The sequence below is a fragment of the Typopeltis vanoorti genome, chromosome 16 (genome assembly GCF_054136105.1).
Source record: "Typopeltis vanoorti isolate ZY-2024b chromosome 16, IOZ_Tvanoo_1.0, whole genome shotgun sequence".
NCBI classification, from domain to species: Eukaryota; Metazoa; Arthropoda; class Arachnida; order Uropygi; family Thelyphonidae; genus Typopeltis; species Typopeltis vanoorti.
In genome coordinates, this window is record NC_143564.1 from 110,171,583 (window position 1) to 110,193,343 (window position 21,761).

The 21,761-nt window shown below is 36.4% G+C and overlaps 1 protein-coding gene across 2 annotated transcripts in view; it reads left to right on the forward strand.

The window, feature by feature from the left end:
* Naa35 (N-alpha-acetyltransferase 35) overlaps positions 1–21,761 on the forward strand; it is a 440,678-nt gene that overhangs the window by 135,776 nt on the left and 283,141 nt on the right. For both annotated transcript variants that reach the window (XM_090406587.1, XM_090406588.1), the window contains exon 7: positions 7,530–7,640. In XM_090406587.1, coding sequence (XP_090262713.1) covers positions 7,530–7,640 — 111 coding nt within the window. The remainder of the gene's footprint in view (positions 1–7,529; positions 7,641–21,761) is intronic.

The following is a 21,761-nucleotide window of genomic DNA, read 5'->3' on the forward strand; positions in this document are numbered from 1 at the left end:
GTTTCTACATTGATCAAGTTTGGTGCTATGTGTTTGTCACAGTTGTAATTTGTACTGTGAAGATGTTGGCTAGAAAACCAGCATAACATTAGCTGAAAATTAACTGAAATTAATTGAATTAAATTGAAGCCTTTGACTCTTCATATAATTAGTAAATTAACTATAATTTATTTTTTCTTTTGGTGTTGTTTTATACCTTGAAGCACTATTATGAATCAGCAACTCCTAAGTGCTTCTGTATGTTAAATACAGATAGCAACTGTGTGCACCTTTGAGGTGCACACAGTTGCTAGTTTGATTGGCAGAGTGGATAGCAGCCCTTCTCTCCAACTACCAGGCCATGGGTCTTGACTCTAGGGACAAATTGTTGTGAATGTCTTTAGGTGTAGATGAATTTTATTTCTTGTTGCTTGTTGGATGCTCGAAATGGCTTGAATGATTCATGTTTGGTCTTTAGAGCAGAATTTCTGAATTTTATAATTCATGCTCATCCACAGTATTGATGTACAGTAAGTTAACCTTTCATGGGTAAGATTCAGATATGATAAAAAAAAAGGAATCACTGCTCTGAAACCAAACATGGAATCACACTAAGACTATAAATTTTTGCTCATGAGAAAACTAAAAAATCAGTTGCAATATAATGGAGATCCATGAATAATAAATTATTATATTTATTATTATAAATGTTAAAATAGGGGTGCTTAAGGGTCAAAGCTGTATAACTGAGAGGAGACCTCCACATAGCCTTTAAAGGAAGCAGAGAACTGACTAGGGCTTCTGACCTAATGTCCAATCCTCTCCTTCTCAGAGTGCACCCAGTTGGGTATCTACTTGGATACTGAACGAACGAGGATGGGCTGGCAATTTGGGATTTAGCCGACCAAATTGTATTCTTATTGGTTAAACCAAAATAAAAAATGATGGTACAACATGACAAAATTTCATGCCGGCTGGGGCGTCGCCCGGTTAAACAAGGCCCCCCCCGTTGTTTTCGTCAGGGAATCAGGGCGAACAGCGAAAAGTCAGCTACTGGAACAAATCTGAAAACAAACCCCAACTCAACATCACCAGAGTTAACGATCGGTACTATCAACATAAGAAACCTGAATGGCAAAGAAATGGAGCTAACTGAGAAATTAGATAAGTACCAGATCGACATAATAGGGGTGACTGAAACAAAAAAGACCAAAACTGGTGAGATCTTTCTGAGCAATAAATACAAAATGTTATATTCAGGCATTGACAATCAAGGAAAAGAAGGAGTAACCATAGTATTCAACACAAAATAAGAGGCTAATCTTCTTGAATGGCAGTCAGTCTCAAGTAGAGTAATGTGGGCAAATATGAGAATGGGAAACTGGACAATGAGACTTATTTGTGCCTATGGTCCCACAGAAGGTTCCACTAAGGTAGAAGTGGAGGAATTTTTTGAGGCTTTAGAAAAGCAACTGACACAATGAAAAAGGAAAAGTTAGTCCTTGTTGGGGATCTAAATAGCAGAGTAGGAAATGATTGTGAGACATACAAAAATATTTTGGGAAAATTTGGGGAAAAGAGCAAAGCTAATAATAACGGCAAATATCTGTTGGATTTCTGCTCAGGACATGGACTAGTTATTACTAACACCATGTTCCAACATAAAAATGTGTACAAATTCACATAGAAAGAAGAGGCTAGGAATAAGAAAATTCTCATTGACTATGTTATTGTTGATAGTGATGTTTTCTTCCTGGTGCAGGACACCAGAGTGTACACAGGATTTGAAATTGGAAGTGATCACTATTTAGTCTTGAGCAGGATAAAATTGAATTTCATATTGAAAAGAATAACATGTAAGAAAGTTTTAAAGCAAATAAAAGTTGAGCAGCTCTCAGATGTGAACTGTAGACTAAAATACACAAAGATTATTGAAGAAAAAATGAAAGAGTTTGAGAACAGGAATCAAACCTTGGAGATTCAGTGGCAAACTCTGAAGAAAAGATTGATTGATTCTGCCAGAGAGGCATGTGGTGAGGTTGTCTGCAAGGATAAAAAAATCAGAACTCCCTGGTGGACACAAGAAGTTAAAGAGGCAGTGAAGGAAAAGAAGAAAGCATATCAAAAGTTCCTGTCAAATAAGTCAGCTTGTGCTCTTAGAGAATATAGAGACAAATGCAAGAATGCTAAACACTGTGTAAAACTAGCTAAACAAAAGTCATGGGAGGGCTTTGGGAAGAATATAGAAAATAAATATCAAGAAGGTAGCAAAATATTCTGGAAGTTGTTGAAGAAGCTTAGGAATGGAGGAAAGAGTGCTGTAACAGGAGTTAAAGATGATAAAGGTGACATGAAAACTGGAGAAAAAGATATCTTTGAAGTATGGAGTAATTACTTTGAAAAACTGCTAAATGAAACAAGCAGTGGTGACAGCATAGTGGTAAAAAACACTGAACAGGCATGCAGGCAGGAATACATATCCATACTTGAAGTGGAAAAATCCATCAAAGGCTTGAAATGTGGAAAGGCAGCTGGAGTAGATGATATTCGACCAGAAATGCTGAAGTATGGTGGTATAAGAGTCTTATAGTGGCTGCACTGCATAGTTTAGAAGGCCTGGACAGAGGGGAAAATTCCCGATGATTGGAGTAGAGCTCTCATAGTACCCATATATAAAAAGGGAAATAAAACTGAATGTGAGAATTACAGAGGTATTTCCCTACTGAGTGTTCCTGGCAAAATCTATGCAAGTATACTTGAGAAACGATTGAGAAGAATTGTGGAAGAAAAGCTTCGTGAAGAACAAGCTGGATTCAGACCAAAGAGACGCTGTCAGGATCAGATCTTCACTTTACGACAAATAGTCGAGAAAGCATGGGAATATAACAAAAATCTGTATTTAAGTTTTGTTGATTTGGAAAAGGCATATGATAAGGTGCCAAGAGAGAAGCTATTCAATACACTGCAGTTATATGGTGTCAAAGGGGCATTATATCAAGCAATACTTAGTCTTTATTTGAGTTGTAAGTCAGCAGTTAGAATTGAAGGAAGTACAGGAAGATGGTTTAATGTTAAATCTGGTGTGAGACAAGGATGTACATTATCCCCTCTGTTATTCATTATCTATATGGATCACATTATGATGAAAATGGTATTAAACATGATATCAAAATTGGAGATGTTAATGTCAGCTCTTTGCTTTATGCGGATGATGTTATACTTCTAAATAAATCCGCTACAAGTCTGCAAGATTCTCTGACTAAATTGAATAGCTGTTGTAATAGATATGGTATGAAGGTCAGCAATAAAAGACAAAGACAATGAAAATAGGCAGAATCATTGAAAATGTCAACTGTGTTGTGAATGGAGAACCTGTGGAACAAGTAAAACATTTCAGCTACTTAGGCATGATTTTTACTGAAGGTGGTAAATTAAATATAGAAATAGACAACAGAATCAGCAAAGCTGATATGGTGGGAAGTCAATTGAATAAATTCATATGGAATAAGAGAGAAATTAGTCGGAACACTAAATTAGCTGTATACAAGACAGTGTTCAAACCAGTTTTAACTTATGGATCTGAGAGCTGGGTCAGAAGTAAAACACTTGACCAGACTAGAGACCGCAGATATGAGAGTCCTGAGAAAGATTAGAGGCGTGAACAGATGGCATCAATGGCAATATCATATTAAAAACGAGGATCTTAGGAAAGAACTTGACATTGTCTGCATCCAGGAATGCGTTAGCAGTGCTAATCTCAGGTGGTATGGTCACTTAAACAGAATAGGTGAAGAAAGATTAGCAAAACAAGTGTTCTCTGCTAGGTTGGCAGCAAAACAACCCAGAGGAAGACCAAGATATAGTGGATTGATACGGTACAAAGTGCCTTAGACGATAGAAATATAAGATCTGATAATGTTGGAGTCTTGACAAGTAACAGACTGATTTGGAGGAAAATTGTAGATAGGAAGTTAGTAATGATATAATTTTTTCATGTAGTACTATCATATGCTGTACACCCCTTGTGGGTACACGGCAGGAATTTGATGATGATGATGAAGTATTAAAATAATTTATTATGAATAATAATAATTTTAAAATTTTGTGCAACTGTATAATAAATGAAATTTGCAGCATTCCTAGGATCTTATGACTGAGGAGAATTCACTGGTTTAGATTTAATGTAATTCATGATTTAATTTCTTGTGTGTTTTAAGATTATATTATGAGCATTTTTACATATTTTAGGATATTTTATTTTCACCATTTTTCCATTCTGGCACACCTCACAAACATGAAAAAAAAAACATCATTTGTTAAATAAACACCAAAGAAGCACTCACCACATATCATGAGAAGAATCTGGATCTCATGTGCTCCTTAACCATACACTTGATCACTTTCCAGTGACCACAAGTTCTCTCCCACTTGTCATGAGCTGTAAAATCTTACTTGTGTCTATATTTTGAGGTCCTCCTGACCAGCTTATGTTTTTGTCATGTTTTTCTCTCTTCCATCTGTTACTCAGACTTTGAAGACTACATTTCATACACCTGATATCTTCTTGGATACCCACTTCTAGATGTTATCAATTATCTCCTCATCCCCTCTTCATTAATGTCCTCTTTAACATTGAAGTTGTACTATATGATGACTTAACTGCCTTAGCAGTTAAGTCATCATATAATATAACTTCATGTGGTCCCTAAATTTTAACTCTCTGTCCCTTATCATCCCCAGGTTTATAACGTTATTAACCACTTGTAGCAAACTACCATTAATAAAAACTCTACCTGTACTGTTCTCAAACCAAAACATGATCTCGCACTTAGTAGCATTGAACTGACATTTATTGCCATTTGTTCACAGAACAAGTTTCTTTAAATCAGTATGCAAGAATTCTGATCAGAAATGTCCCTTATAAGCTTCCATAACTTTGCATCAGCAAATGTTGCTATCCATACCACCCTTGGTATCATTATTTTGCAAATTAAACAACAGTGGCCTTCTAACTTTACAACTTTTTTTTTTTTAATTTAAATTTTTCCTGCATTCTTTATAAGTTCTCCTTTATCCCATCTGCTCCTGGTGCTTTAAAACTTTTAATTTGTTTTATTATTTCCTCTATTTCTTTATAAGTTGGTTCTTGAATTCTTTCTATATTTCTACAATTATTTTGATCTTCATATTCCTTAATTTATTCTGCTTTTGTCATAAATAATTCCCTAAAATATTCCTTCCATCTTTCTTTAACTAATTAAGAGAGTTGGAAGGAATATTTTAGGGAACAACACAGAAGCATTATCAGTTAATGCTTTTCCTTCTTTATCCCTACATCCTACCATTTGTATCAAAATCATGTATTAACTGTTTTAATTCTTTGTAAAATTTTCTAGTTTCTCTTTTCTCATTATACTGCACTATTTGTCCCACTTTATTCTCGATCATTTCTTTCTTTTTCTTTTTACAGATTTTATTTACCTGTTTTCTTTTCTCTTCATTTGTCATCATCGTCTGAACAAATTTAGGTATAGGCTTTTTATGTCCTGTTCCTGCTCTGATAGGTGAGGTTCAGCTTTCCATCTTAATCTTGGACATCCACGGTCTCTTCTTCCTGTGGGTTTATATTCTGGTGCTAGTTTAGGAATCTTATTGTTGTCCACCACCCATATACCGTACTAATGTACTATAGGTTGACCAGCCAACCTCTCGTATATGGGCCCAACATAAAAAAAAATAAATAAATAAATAAAAAATAAATTTTTTTATTAATTTCTTTAATTTAATTTCTCCTTAATTTCTTTCTTCTTCAGTATACCACTATAATACATAATATAATCTTTTTTTTGTTTATTCTTCCTTTTCCTCTTCATCTTATCTCCTGTAATTCTGTAACATCCAATTCATATTTCTTTAACTCTTCTGCTATACTTTGCATTTTCCCTACCTGTAACATTGTTCTAACATTCTCTGTTCCAAAATTCATTAACCTTTTCCTTTTCATATGTTGTTTCCTTGAAGTCAGTCTGACTTTCAGTTGTTTAGCTTTCTTAATAAGAGATTTTTTTACAGGAATGGGTTGTTAGTCCATTGCCAAACCCCCAGCCTGTAGGACCAGGCCTCCAAATTTTTGACCCCCTCGAGGCAGGATGGCCCAGCTATACCCCGAGGCACTGGGTACCCATTTTAGTCCCCTCTTACAATTTGCATGGGTTACATTAGGAACTATTCTTTAATCCTGGTCACCACATGGGGAAAAACAACAGTGGCCTAAGTACAGAAAACTATGATACTCAACTAGTCATTATCCTCTTAGACTCAGCATATTCATAATCATTCAGCCACACTCCTATCCATGTTGCAAGTATATTTGGCATACCCATCCCTTTGAGTTTAACAACCTTCCATGTGGAATTCTGCAAATCCCTTGGCAAAATCCAAGATGACTGCAGTGTATATATCCATTCCTCTTATCCAACTCTGCAGTCATATTTGTTATAAAATGTGAGCAACTGCTATAGCAAGAACCTTTAATAAAGCTATGCCATTCTTCATAGAAGATCAAGGTGCCATCCATTCACCTTTGATACAGATCCTAATTAGCCCCTTTATGGCACCTTAATGACTGACCACTTCAGAGGTAAATTAAACTTGCTAAGAAATTATATTTATGTTTAAACCACCCCTCCTTATAAACAACCTTCAGCAGGATCATGAAATTGGAAGACATCCTAGTATCAAAACAAGGTATGTACAAAATTTTTCTGCCTCTTTTATTCTGCTATAATTGCCTTCTATACTCACCCATAATGCCCTAAAATATATATACCCTTTTGAGTAATAATAACCAATGTATTTAAAATAAGGGACACTCCTAAACAAAAACAGGCTATAATAGTAATAATTATAATAATTCATGTTTAATCCTTTATTCATGTGTATGCAAACAAAGTTTGCACATGAAGTATTTTCACAACTAGGCTACTTTTATATAGTAGTTTATGACTTCACATTAATTCTTTAGCATTCCATAATGCAAAACACACATCCTTTCAGGTGTGTATAATGCTGTGCCTTATGGGAAGAGCCACTGCTTAGACCACTTTTGACCTTTATTGAGGTCTCATCAGTGGGAGCCAGACCCAGAAGAGATACCAAGGTTGAAGTAATGCTAAAGACATATAATGCGTAGCATTATACACATCTGGAGGGATGTGTGCTTTGCATTATGGATACTAAGGCAATTATATGAAGTCATTACCTTCCTTATAGTCTAGTCATGAAGATACTTCATGTGCAAACTTTGTTTACTTACACTTGGATAAAGGATTAAACACGAATATAATTTATTGGCAAGTTTGACTTACAACCAAGTGAAAAAAACTTTTTTAGACTTCAGAGATCTGTTTGTTGTTATATATTAATCAGATTTAATTAGTCTACTTTATTTCAGAATTTAATTATTAGATTTGTGAAAATGTTAATAAAACATTGTTTTCAAAGTTTGTAACCTTTAACTCATACCAATTTATCTTGTAAATTTCTTTTAGGAAGATTTTCAACCAGTTGTATATGGATACAAACTTGCTAATGATATTACTGATGTTCGTACAACAGGAATGATGCGAGAGGTAGAGGAAGAAATGCAGCGAAGAGTAAAGGTAAGAACAAAAACTGCTTTAAAAATACCTTTTTTTTTGGAGGGGAGCATAATAATATCATATGCTTACATCAGATATGGGCAAGTTATTTCTTCAACCATGGCTTATAAAATAAACATAAATGAGCCTTAAGGCACTCAGAGGGTTTTCCTAAAGGGTCCAAGCTGCAGAAGCTTCATGGCAAAAGTGACCTCCTATTATGGTACACTTCATCCAGCATTAAAGTGGGTACTGAATGCAGATGAGCTGGTGATTTTGGACTAAGCTAACAAATTGTATTCTGTATTTGCTTAAATTGTGCATACATTTTGATGGTACTGCATAATCAGATATCATGCTGGTTAAGGTGTACCATGTTATAAAAGGTCCCTATTTCCTTCAAGGAATGCAACTGTTTGTTTGTTGATTCTTCCCTCAAATCATTGAGATAATAATCATCAATTTACCAGACTTCCTGTACTAGATAGAAAGAATTTTTGGGAGGTTTTTGGTGTACCATTCCAAATAATGAGACCAGTATTCTAAGATTTGGTGGAGTTTGGATTTGTACAGGATTAGTATTTGGGTATGCAAAAATAGAGTCTTGAGCTGAAAAAAGATATCAAATTGTTTTGAGACTGAAGAAGCTATTTAATATGTGTTTGTGCCAGAAAAAAAACTAGAAATCAGTATCAGTTCAATAACATAGATGAAATGAATGATATCACTTTGTTTTCTCTTATCTTTGTATTATTACAAATAAGGGAATATGAATTGATATATACTTTTTTTTTTTTACAAAAAAGAAGGCAGGAATGTGTTGTGATGGCATTGAAGATGGCTAGTTATCACCTATTGAAGAATGGCATAATCTGTGTTTAAGATACTGAATGTAAATCTTAAAGCTTGGGATTTTTGTGCACTGAAATATTTGTCCAATGAGTAAGAGAAATGAAGTGTTTTGTGATCGGCAAAACTATACAGTTAATGGTTGCTAAGAGAAGGCCATTTATGTATAGGTAAAAGAAGGTAAGTGACCAAATAGAACTTTGGAGCTGTCCTGAATTAGTAGTAAAGTCTGAACAGAAGAAGCAATTCATCATGACTTGTAGTGATCATCCAAAAGTGGCACCTCTATTACAGAAGATATAATTTACCAAGGGGGATAATTTGCTGAGCAGATCATACCTGACCTGATCAAATGCTTTAAAGAGCAGGCACAGATTTCTCCATCTCTTTCCATAGCATGTATCCAGAGATGAATGATGTGTGCTAAGTATGTATGCTGAGGATCTAGAATGATGGAATCCATACTGGCACTCATTGAGTGCCAGTATGGAGTCCATCACTGGTTGGCCTCCAGCTAGTGAAGAAGTTGACTGCTGATGACTTTCACTGTTATTTTGACAGGACAGAGGTGAGAACTATCTCTTATTGGAGTGGAACGGAATATGTGCTTTCTTCCATGTTGTGCAGTAAATGCCAGTTGAATATAAAAGAGTCTAGAGCTGATATAGAACAAGAGTCAGTTCTGGAACATAACTTTTGATTACAAGTGAAGAGAACTTCATCTCCCTATCCACCAACACCCCTAAGTCCCTAGCCTCATCAATCTCTTGGAGTACCATTCCATCAATGTAGTACACAGCTGGTAATCTTTTAATCCCAAAATGCATAACTTTACACTTTTCCACATTGAACTGACATCCATTACCTTTTGCCCATTTTGCCAGCTCATTTAAATCATCCTACAAACTCTCAACATCAGCTTGATTTTTTATTGTGCTACCCAACTTTGCATCATCAGCAAAAAACTGAATATCTCCCTTTAAGCCATTTCCTATATCATTTATGTACAAATTAACTAACAATGTCCCAAGCATGGAGCCCTGAGGCACACTACTGGTCATCTGCCTCATCCTGGACTCTGCTCCTCCATACACCACCTTCTGGTATCTCTCCCTGAGCCATTCTCCTATCCATATCACCAGTTTAGTATCCATCCCCATCTATTCCAATTTATGCAACACTATTCCATGGGGTATCCTGTTAAAAGCCTTAGTAAAATCTAGAAGTACCACTGTGTAGCCATTTCCTTTGTTCCAACTCAGATGTCATTCTTATAATAGAATAAAAGTTAATAAATTGCTAAGGCAGGATCGACCTTTAACAAAACCAAAACCATGTTGGCCTCTATAGAATATCATATCCTGATCCACCCATTCTTGAATTTTGTCTTTAACCAACTTTTCCAATACTTTTACCACCACTCCTGAGATGGTGATTGGCCTGTAATTAACTGCAGTTTTAGAGCCTCCTTTATGCAAGGAACTACTTTGCCTTCCTTCCACTTCCTAGGGACCATACCAGAGTTCAAACTTAAGTTAAATAACCAAGTAAGAGGCATTGATAATTCCTTTGCACATTCATGCAACACCCGAACCGATATTCCATCTAAACTTACAGCAGTGTTTGCATTTAAATTTTGCAATATACTAAGTTCTGATTTCTTAACTTCAATTCTCACATTGCTTATTGCTACAAGTACAGAGATATCCTCACTTGGATGATAGACTTTTGAAAAGTGATCACTCGGTAACTCAACTATTACATCTGAATTTGATTTACACTACCACTCAGGTCATTTGTACCCACCATGACTATCATCTTTTCTGCATCATGCTCTCTTTATTACTAAAGCCACTCTCTCTGTTGTTCCACCATCCAGCACTCCTCAGGCATACTGCTCTCCATTCCCTTAATCATAGAATCACCATATATTTTACCACTCAATACCATCAGCACCCACTACAGTTATCCTGCCAAAGTCATTCTTCCTTTTACTTGCAACATAGCAGAAGAACTCTTTGGGATTACCCTTGATCTCCTTGGCTAAGGTCTTCTCATAATCTGATTTAGCTTTTCTTACTATGCTGGTAACCTTCCTAGCTTGAGCCTTGTACTACTCATGGTGTACTGAGCGCCTTTCTCCTTGTAAATTCTCCATAACATTTTCTTTTTTTGCAGATCAAGCTTGATACTACTACTCATCCATCTAACATCTATCTTGTTTGTCTTCCTGACCATGGGGACACAATCTGATATTGCCTTCCTCAGATATCTGCTGATTTTATCCCATGCACTGCTAACATCTTTCCTCTGAAATATGTTCTGCCATGGGACAGCTGCAAGCTCACTCCGAAGTTTGTTATAATGGCCTAACCTGTAGTTCTGTATGTACCCCTTCTTAAGAGAGAAATCCACAAATTTTGCAACCTCCCAAGTCAGTGCCACATGATCGCTCTTACCAATTGGAGGTAACGAGGACACCTTATATATGCATATATCCTCTGAACCAATGACCAGGTCCAACACTCTCTCACACCACGTGTCCCCTTCAGTTATGTGCAGTTTCAAGTAATTATCTCGTAGAAGATATGAATTCCATTCCTTTTTGCCTCCTTCCAATTCATATCACCATAATTAAAATCCCCCATAATAATCACTAACCCTGCATTCATTGCACTAATTTGCTGATGCATGAATTCAATATCACCTCCTGTACCCCCTGGCCTATAGCAGCAACCAACCTGTATATATGGTTGCAGTGGTCACTATTTCATACCAGACTGCCTCAAATGAACTATCATTCACATGTCTATCATCTTGATGTACTACTTTCTTTGGCTGTAATTCATCAGTTATCATCAATAGTACTCCTCCCCCCGTTCTACCTTCTCTATCCTCCCTGAAAATACTGTGCCCATCACATTCAATTCCAGTGACCACATCTTCTGCTGACAGCCAAGTTTCACTAATGCCTACAACTTTTGGTGAGATTGCACTGACTAATGCCAAAAATTCTTCCCTCTTATTTCGAATGCTTCTTGCATTGGTATACAAAAATTGCAGATTCCCTTTAGTTCTTGTAAAAACTTTAGGACTGATATACATGTCACTAATTTCAGTAGTCCCATGCTGATTTTTATCCACTCTATTCTGCAATTTATTCTGTGAATAAGGATCAACAAATATACATTCACTGCATAAGTTTCTCCCTCTTACACTCAACCTTTTCAATTTTAGTTTCCCTACCCAATTTCTTCAACTTGTTCAGAAAACAGTAACTTCTTCAATCGCTTATGACCTTCCATGTTCAGATGCAACCCATCTCTTGCATACAGCTGTCTTTTTCCTTCACACTCCAGACATCAACAAATTTCAGACCTCTTTTTTTGCACATTCTTGCAATCATATCATTCATTATCATTGCTTGTCTACTTAATTCATAATTGTCAAAACGAGGTAGCACACACACTATCCTCCCATTGACACTTTTCTTCTTCATGATATCTAACAGTGTTCTTAAATCTTTTGCTGCCTGATTTATACTACCACTCAGGTCATTTGTACCCACCATAACTATCATATATTTTGCATCATGCCCTCTCTTTATTGCTAAAGTGCTCTCTCTAGTGTTCCACCAGCCAAGCATCTCCTCAGGCATACTGCTCTCCATACCCTTAATCATAGAATCACCATATATTTTACCACTCATAACTTCATTCAAGTTCAAAGAAGCATCACTCACGGCTTCATTTACTACGCTATTCAGCATGACTCTCCCAGTTTCATTACTCAATGCTCTTTTACTTACTCCATCACTCTCACGACATCTCATTTCTTCTAGACCTTGTGTGCTTTCATTCTGTTGACTCCCAATCACTCCCATACTATTTATTACTTCATCAATCACCAGACTCTCCCATACTTAATCCTGCTCTACTTTATCCAATTCATCTTACTTTTGTATAGTGCACTGTCATGTATCTTGTATCCTGTACACATGTATGTTTTCCAGATGATGACCTCAATACAGAGGTCTAAACATCGAATTTACTTTCTTAATGTTAAGTAAAGTAATTATTCTAACGTGTGCTGTGTATCCATAAATTCTTCAATATGAATGCTGACCACCATGTAACCTTAAAAGAAAGAAATGTAGACTCAAATGTACAAATATTATTGAAAAAAAAATTCAAGCATTTGAAAACAAGAATTAAAGTTTGGAGACTCATTGGTAGACTGAAGGAAATATTGATTGTTTCAGCCAGGGAAGCTAATTTTTAATTAATTAACTACCTCACTGTACGGCAGCAAAGGTTGGTCAATTGGTGTAGTCTCTGCTACTAATGGCTCACGCAAAAAGTTAAACAAGTCTGAGCTCAATTAGCAGTCGGAAGGGGATCAATCGTTTGATGCTGTTGGCACTCTGCTGAGGACTGGCCATTCTCACAGGGTTAACTTCAGCCTTTAAACTGACTTATGTCAGACCTCTGTGCCCTTGGGGCATGTGGGGACATCCTGACTGTACACATTCGATTACTAATGAAATCAAGAATTTAATATAACTTACTAATATTTCATGATGAAATATTAGTAATTATGAAACATACAATGTGCTACTTAAGCATAAAGCAAGAAAAACTAAATAAAGATTATAAAGTGCTTCTTCTGCTGCTCTCCAGCTAATCATGTTCTATTAGGACTGTGGGAACAAAGAACTTAGTCATCAATGATTGTAAGCAAATATAGCTGAAAGGCAAAGTAGTTTTGCTCTACTTTGCCTTTCAGCTACGTTTGCTGCAGTTATTAATTACTAAGTTCTCTTTTCCACGGTCCTAATAGAACATGACTGATAATTCTAAGATATAATTATCTCACAATTACTGCAGCATTAACAATCAAAAAGAATAATTACTTTGCAAGCTTACTAAATGAATAAAGAAATGATGGAAAAGTGATAGAAAATGTTCAATATGAATTCAGGCTGGAGTACAAATCAATACTTGCAGTAGAAAAACCCATCAAAAAATTAAAATGTGGAAAGACAGCTGAAGTGAATGATATTCAACAATAAATAAAAACTATAATTCAAAATTTGCAACAAATACAGCTTTAGGTAAGACTGGGCAAGAATAAAATTAAATGCATATGATTTTTTTTTAATAAATAAATAATAAAACCAAAAAAAAAAAATAAAGATTATTTGTGGACTATTCTGGTAATGTTTTCTGATGTAGGCTCTAATGTTCATAAACTAAATCAGAAATAATTTAAGAAATAATACCCCCCCCCCCCCACTAAACCTAAGTGCTAACACCAACTATTACAAAAGTTAGAGCAAATGGGAATGGATATAATGCTAGTAGCATGGATTTTTTTGGGGGGGGGGATAATAGACAGACACCAGAGAGAAGTCTATGGTAGAGTAGATTGTAAGAGAATGAAGGTGACTAGTGGAGTACCTCAGTGTTTGATACTAGAGCCAATACTTTTTAATTTGTATATCAATGATAGGAGAAGATCCAGTTGTTTGCTGATGATGTAAAGCTGGGAAGGGCAATAGTCGATAAAGGTGATGCAGATATCCTGCAGGATGATTTAACTAAATTGATATTGTGGGCAAAGGATAACGAATGTAAATTCAGTGTTGCAAAATGTAAGGTTATATCTATTGAAAAGTTTACATACCATGTATCGCATTCGTGGTACTGGATTGCAGGAATGATGAGGCTAGGGAATTGGGGATAATGGTGGACAGAGAGAGAGAGAGAGAGTCAAAGTTCAGAGGGCATATTTCAAAAGCTGATAAAATACTCAAAGGATTACTTGGATGTTGAAAAACACACTAACAAGTAAAGACAGGGAAGTTCTTATCCCTCTTTAAGGCTATGATTCAGATGCATCTTCACTACTGTGCACAGATTCGGTTACCTAGATTTCATGGGAATCAGAAGGTGGTAGAGACGATTCAGAGATAATTGACCAAGGTGATGACAAGTCTGTGGAATGCTCCCTATGAGGAGAGATTGAAGGTCTTTGGGTGACAAAATTTAGCTCATAGGCAAAAAAGAGGGGATGTGATAGAAACTTATAATATATTAAAGGTTTTATAAAATTGAAACAAAGGAAATGTTTCAATATATGACAAATAGAGAACTAGTGGTCATCTGTGGAAGTTGTGTAAGAGTGTGGTTAGTAAGGGTGTGCAGAGAAGAATTTTTGCATGGAAAGCAGTGAATGAATGGAATGGATAATAATAATTTTTTTTTTCTTTTAATGTACAGCCCTGTTCTAATTTTGCTATAAAATTTTCATATGTTTCTCTATTTTTTTTTCCTACATGCTTTCTTTGCTATTGCTCTTTTCCTTTTATATTCAATGAATGAATGATTTGTCTGTCTTTAAATTTAGCCATTGTTCATGTGCTATTTTTTTTTTCTTCAATTATCTGTTTGATCTCTTCATCCCATTGTCTTAGACCTCTGTGTGTCTTATCCATTTTCTTTTTGTTCCCAAACTTTCTCTTGCAGCATTTTCTAATATATATATTTGATGTTTGACCATTCTTCTTCCACTGTCCTACTTTCCTCGATTTTACTCAACCAATTCCTAATTCTATTCATATATAAGCATCTAATATTCTCATCATCTAAGAGTTTAATCTTATATGGTTCTGTGTTTCTATTTTCTTTTGGTTTTTTCCTTCCCTTCCATCTTGGTTTCCATTTAATTTTCTCTACCAGTAAGTAGTGGTCTGACTCTATCTCTGCTCCTCTGTATATTCTGGTGTCTATGATCATATTTGATAATTTCATATTAACTATTATATAGTCTATGATGCATTTTGTGTTTCTTGCCTGCCAGGTAAATCTGTGAATATCTTTGTGCTTTTAAAGTAGGTATTTGTTACTCTATAATTGTTGTAAAGGGTGAATGCTCTTAATCTAGTTCTCTAAAACATATAGAATCCTCAAACAAATGAATAATAATTTAAAAGAAAGAACAAAAATCGATATAATCGAACCAGAAACCTGGCAGGAGTATTTTCAGAAGTTATGGCATGATAACTCCTTGATACAAGAATTCCCCTTGAAACATAACATCAGTAATATAGATGAATTTACATATGAACTACAAAACACCCTCAAAACAAAGCAGAACAGGCAAGTCACCTGGAGAAGATAATATAAACACAGAACCTATTAAATTTGCAGGTAAAGAATTTAATAGCAGATTTCTAAAACTTATAAACCAAATATACAAAGAGGGAAAATCCCCAAAAAGCTGGGGTAGAGCTCTAATGATTCCAATTTTGAAAAAAGGACAAAAAAAAAAGATTGCAACAACTATCGTGGCATCATCCTCCTCAATACAGGTTATAAAATCTATGCAAAGATGTTAACAAACAAATTAATATCCTATATAGAATGACATCTGGGAGAAGAACAGAATGGATTCGGCTTTTATTTTAAAAATAATTATAGAAAAACATAGAGAATACAATATTGAAACACACATACTTTTCATTGATTATATAAAAGCATTTGACAAAATTTTGAGAAATTAACTATGGGACACTCTAAAGGAATATCGCATTCCAAACCAACTATACAATGCTCTATTGAACATATACCACAATAATGAAATAGCAATAAAGCAAAATGATACTACCATATCTACTTGGAAACCAATAAATAGAGGAGTCCGTGAAGGCTGTCCTTTATCATCCATATCATTTAACATATATATATATATATATGGTCAATATTATCAAAAAAATGGAGAAAAGTAAATACATGTGGCTTCCAAATTAATCGACGTACAAAAATAGACACGCTACTCTTTGCTGATGATCAGAGATTATCTTTGGAAAGACTGAAGACTGACTGCAGAAATCAATCTATAATTTAAATAATATTATACAACAATATGGCCTAGAAATATCAACGGAGAAAACTAAAGTCATGGCTTTTCATGGAGATAGCCCTGTCAGAAGTAAAATAGTAATAAATAATAAAATAATTGAGCGAGTTAATAATTTCAAATACCTAGACTCTAAACTATCTTACATAAATGAAATAGATATTGATTTTAAGATGACAAACTTTATAAAAATCACTGGAATAATTAGTAGAACCTTTAAACCTAATTATGTACAGAAACTGCTCCTCCCCCTATACCAGACTCAAAAATCCACTTTGCCTAAAATCAAGAAACCCTTTCTGGTCTATGGGTGAACTCTCTTCAGCTGCCTTACTATCAACATCTGACATGTGGAGAGAACACTGGTTCAACACCCTCCCAACAAATGGCTTCCTGGTTGAAGATCCCTGTGCTCTGCAGCCTGGTTTTGCTCTTCCTTCTGGAAGATTTGGTCATTTGTCAACAGGATCAGAACTAACCAGGGCAGATGTGGCTACCTACTACACAAATGGAAACTCTCAGACCACCCTTATTGTGACTGTTCCCCCCCCATAGCCCAAACAATCACTCATATTGTGAATGACTGCCCAAGGAACCAATTTCATGGTAACCTCCAAGACTTCCACGAGGTGACAGATGAGGCCCTGGATTTGCTTTCTGGACTAGACATTGACCTATAGCTGCATTGTTTTCTTTTTGCCCTAAGAATAAATAAAATAAATAGATTTTTTAATCACAACATCAGGGCATGATTGAAAATCTTTATAAATGGTGTATCAAAATCATTTGATGAAGTTTGTAGTTTTAAAATTATTAGGAACTAAACAAAGCAGAGGAAGTTGAATGTCCAGTACTTGATATATTTTTACTATTTAAATCACCCAGTATTCTTCAGTCTGATAATGGCAATGAATTTCTAAATAAAATAATAAAAATTTGCATGATATGTGCCAGATTTAAAAATTGTACATGGCAAACCAAGGCACAGCCAAGGTTAAGATAATGTGGAAAGAGCAAATCCAGATATTGAAAATATATTGATGATCTGGATGCAGGATAATACTGCAAATAAATGGAGTAAGGGAATATTTAAAGACTTACATACTTTGGTCTCAGTGGGAAACTCCTTCTTTTCATCAAGAACATTTTTCCCAGTCAAATCTTCCAAGTCTGAGTAGTCAAATAGCCATTTTGCAGCCAAGGTTAAACAACTTCCTCCAATTGTAAGTAATACTCTCTATGTGCATGACTTGACAATCTTCTGTCTTTCATGTAATATGAGCATCATAGAAACACAGCTGCAGTGAGCCATTGGCTATCTTTCAGAATGGATGCTCGCAAATTGATTTAGATTTTCCCAGCAGAAGACAGTTTTTCTGCATTTTTACTACAGACATGATCTTCATTCTAGTCTGGAACTCAGACCAGAACAAATTTTAATCCCATTTGCTTTCAGAAGCTAAGTTCATGGACTCACAATTGACGAGAAACCTCTCTTCCACCTCTTGGGATACTGCCAATGTTCTCATTCATACTGTGCAGTGATTAGATCAAACCTTGATTATGAGTTCAAAGTGTATGCTTCTGCCAGAGAGAGAGAGAGAGAGAGAGAGTACACTGTGATGGTTGTACCCTATCCACCATCAAGCCATAAGAACTGCAACTGGAGAATTTCAAGCCTTCACCAATCAACGATGCAATAAACCACCCTTGTCGTCAGTTAGCATCATCTGCCTCTGTATAAAATGCCTTCCAAACCATCCCATGTCATCACCTGTTTTTTGCACACAGTGGGAGAATCTGTACAGCACTCATCAGACTGCTATGTTGACCCTTTAGTTTGTGAACACCACGCAGTTAGCCTAGTGGCTATGCCCTTTGCAACCATATGCCTGGGGAAGGAGTCTCCTAGGTTCGATTCCTGTTGATGATGTGAGGAGCTCAAGGATCTTCCTCAGCCATAGCCAAGTTAGCCAGTCTTGGGCATGGACAGCAGGGTCTCTTCCCCCCCCCCCCCCAGTTTATCTGGGGTTTTTCATCCCGCAAGCAGGCAAACCGGCCCCATGAACACATGCATGGATTACAGTCATGAATATTGTCCTTAGGGCAATATTCATGACTGTAATCCATGACGAGCTGGCTGCATTAATATGCCAGTAACCCCTCGTTAGGAGGAGACTCAACCAGTCCTAAGACGGATGAGAGGGATAGGAGGAGTTTGTGAACAAAAGCACTCTCACCAGCTCTATATATTAGGATAGTCAACACAGGCACCATCAAATACACTGCTGTTGTGGCATTTATTATTATTATTATTATTATGTGATACCTCCAGGGAGTCCAAAGACTCATCGAGGGAGAGTGTGCCAACAGCATCGAACGATTGATCCCTTTCCAACTACTAACCATATGCAGCTTTTTTTTTTCTGAAGGCTGCCCATCCCTTCTGTTGTCTACAGTAACACCTTCAAGCACATAGAATGGAATACCAGGATTTTGTGCATGTTTACACATATGCTTCAAAATCATAGGCTCTCTTTGTATCTTCTGCTGTCCTCCCAGACATCATAATATCTGCTCAGATCCCAAGAATATTACAACTTTTCTGCTATGCTATGTGTTATAGAGCTTACCTTAAACTGCATAAGATTGCTGTGCTGTTGTATGTGCATTACACACACACACACACACAACTCTCTACAGGCAATATGAAGTCTGGAGCTGCAGAAACATCTGGGTTTCTTTCCAATTTGCTGAAAATTGCGATAATCACCATGAAGGAATTGAAGTAGAACCATATAACTTACACATTATTCTACATATTACCCATGAAGTGTTATACCCTTGTTACCACGCTGCTGCATCAAACAGTGATCAGCTGCAAATATGGCTTCATCATCTCTGGCAAATTTTGTTCCTTTTAACTGTTTCTTTAAATTTGGGAATAGAAAATAGTCAGATGGGGCCAGGTCTGTCAAATAGGGTGGATGAGGCAGACATTGAAAGCCCAAGTTGTGCATTGTCTGTTGGGTTTCATGAGCAGTGTGAGCAGGTGCATTGTCCTACAAAAGCAACATGCCTTTGCTCAGTTTCCCATGGTGTTTTTCATTTAGTACCTCCTTCACTTCCTTCAGAGCTGTTGAATAAACTGTTGCTATAACAGTTTCACCTTTTTTGAAGTACTTGGTAAGGATTATACCATCCATATCCCAAAAGACAATGGCAAGAACCTTCCCTGCTGACTTTTGGGTTCAGAGCTTCTTTGGCCATAGAGAACCTTTGTCTCTCCACTCCACTGACTGTTGTTTGATCTCTGGGTCATAGTGATGAAACCACATTTCATCAATAGTCACACACAAGCCAAAAAATTTGCACCTAATTTCTCAAAATGATCCCAAATCGCTTGAATTCAAACATTTGGGGATCCACTACGCTGAGAGCTTCTGCTTATCCAGATGTTGGTGAATAATGACCCCAACGCGTTCCCTAGATATCCCCATAGGCTTTGGAATGTTGTTGACTGGTATTTGTCTATCATCAAGGATCATGGCATGCTCTGCATTAATGTTTTCAGGTGTGATCGCTGTGGAAGGTCTTCCTGACCTGAGGGAATCTGTTGTCTCAGGATTCCCAGTTTTAAACTTGGCCATTCATCTGGTAACCATTGGATATGCTTGGGCACAGTCCCCTAAAGTATCACACAGAGTTTGGTGAATCTCAGTTGCGTACTTTCTTGCAGCATGAATAATTTGATAATGATGACCCACACCTCTGTCTCTTTGGATTTCTTCAAAACTTTGGACATGTCTTCTTATACATCCTAAAAGAAAAAGAAACAATATTATGATTTGATGAAACATGAGGGTTAAAAGGTTTTAAGATATGTTCTTTCTCGTGGTTATATCAGTTGCTTTAATATCATATTTGTTCTAGGTGTTTATCAGAACTTTTGAGCCCTCCCTCCTTGTAGATTATGTACATATTATATATATTATTTTTATTTATAGATTGTAGTTATTGTATTTAGGTTTTAATATTGGTTGGTGTTATCCATGTTTTTATGAATTTCTTTACACTTTCTTTTATACACCTTTTTACACTTGTTTGTTTATACGCTCATTTCTATATTTATGCTGTTGCTTTATTTATTAAATAATTATTACCTTGCATACTGCTATGATCTGTATTGCCACAGTATAACATTAGCTATTATTGTGCCACTAAACCTTTAACCAAAACAAACCTTATCACAAAAGGAATACCTGGATAAGAAATCAAGCCATTGTTTTTGACATAGAAAGATTGAAACATCTGAAGTAGCAATGGGCTGGACATATTGTTTGAAGACATGACCACAATGGACAAAAGAAATAATAGATTGCTACAGGCAGAAAAATGGCCACACTGCTGACAAATCATAATGGATTCATGAAATCATTAAATTTACAGGAGTGATGACTTAGGATGAAATGCCAACGACAGTCTCAAGTTCATCTTGGGCCCCTCCATGTGGGGCACCTGTTCATGGTGGAGGGGACCTCCCAGTGATGGTACTGGCCCTTTTCATTCTTCCTCTTTTTCTTTGCTTTTCTTCCTGTATTTTTTGCTCCACTTCTCCTGAGTCTTTTTCACTATCCTTTTTCCAGACCACCATCACTGGGATCCAATGTCCTGCCACCGTGTTTGCCATGCGGTGTGACCTGTGGACATACGGAAAGGGGATCCTGGTAGTATTCCACTACTTTGGCCCCTGCTTCGGCAAGACAGGCTGTCCTGGATGGCCCAGCCAGGATCCATCGGCTAGTGGGCTTTCCTTCAAGGGTCAATGGTATTGCAGTAAGTCTCTCACCGAACCGAATGGTCTGGGGTCAGGATCCTAGACCTGCTTCAGTGCCGGTATAGAGTCCAGGGTAGCCCTGGCGTTCCACTCCTGAGCAGAGTCTTTGCTTGCCAGGTAGTGGGCATCCATGTGTGGCTCCATGGTGTGTGGAAAGCTCTGGTGCCGAACTAAAAACTCCTTAAATATGAATCCTTCATCCTCAAATGTTTCAGGGACCCTAACAAAGTCCCAACCAAGTATTGATACTATAGATACAGCATATGGAAACAAAAGATATTGGATACTAACATAAATGTACCAACCTCTTTAATCATTCATGCAACAGGTGAAAAACCAATTGGAAAAATGTCACTCTTTTTTATCCAAAAAGGTTTAGAAGGACTGGCAGGACCTCCCAAAACTGTCAGGAAAGTGCATTCTGGTGATATCCTCATGGAAACAATGTGTAAACAACATTCCAAGAAACTATTGAGAGCAACAACGATGGATGTAATACAAATTTCAGTAACACTCACAGAACACTCAATTCCAGT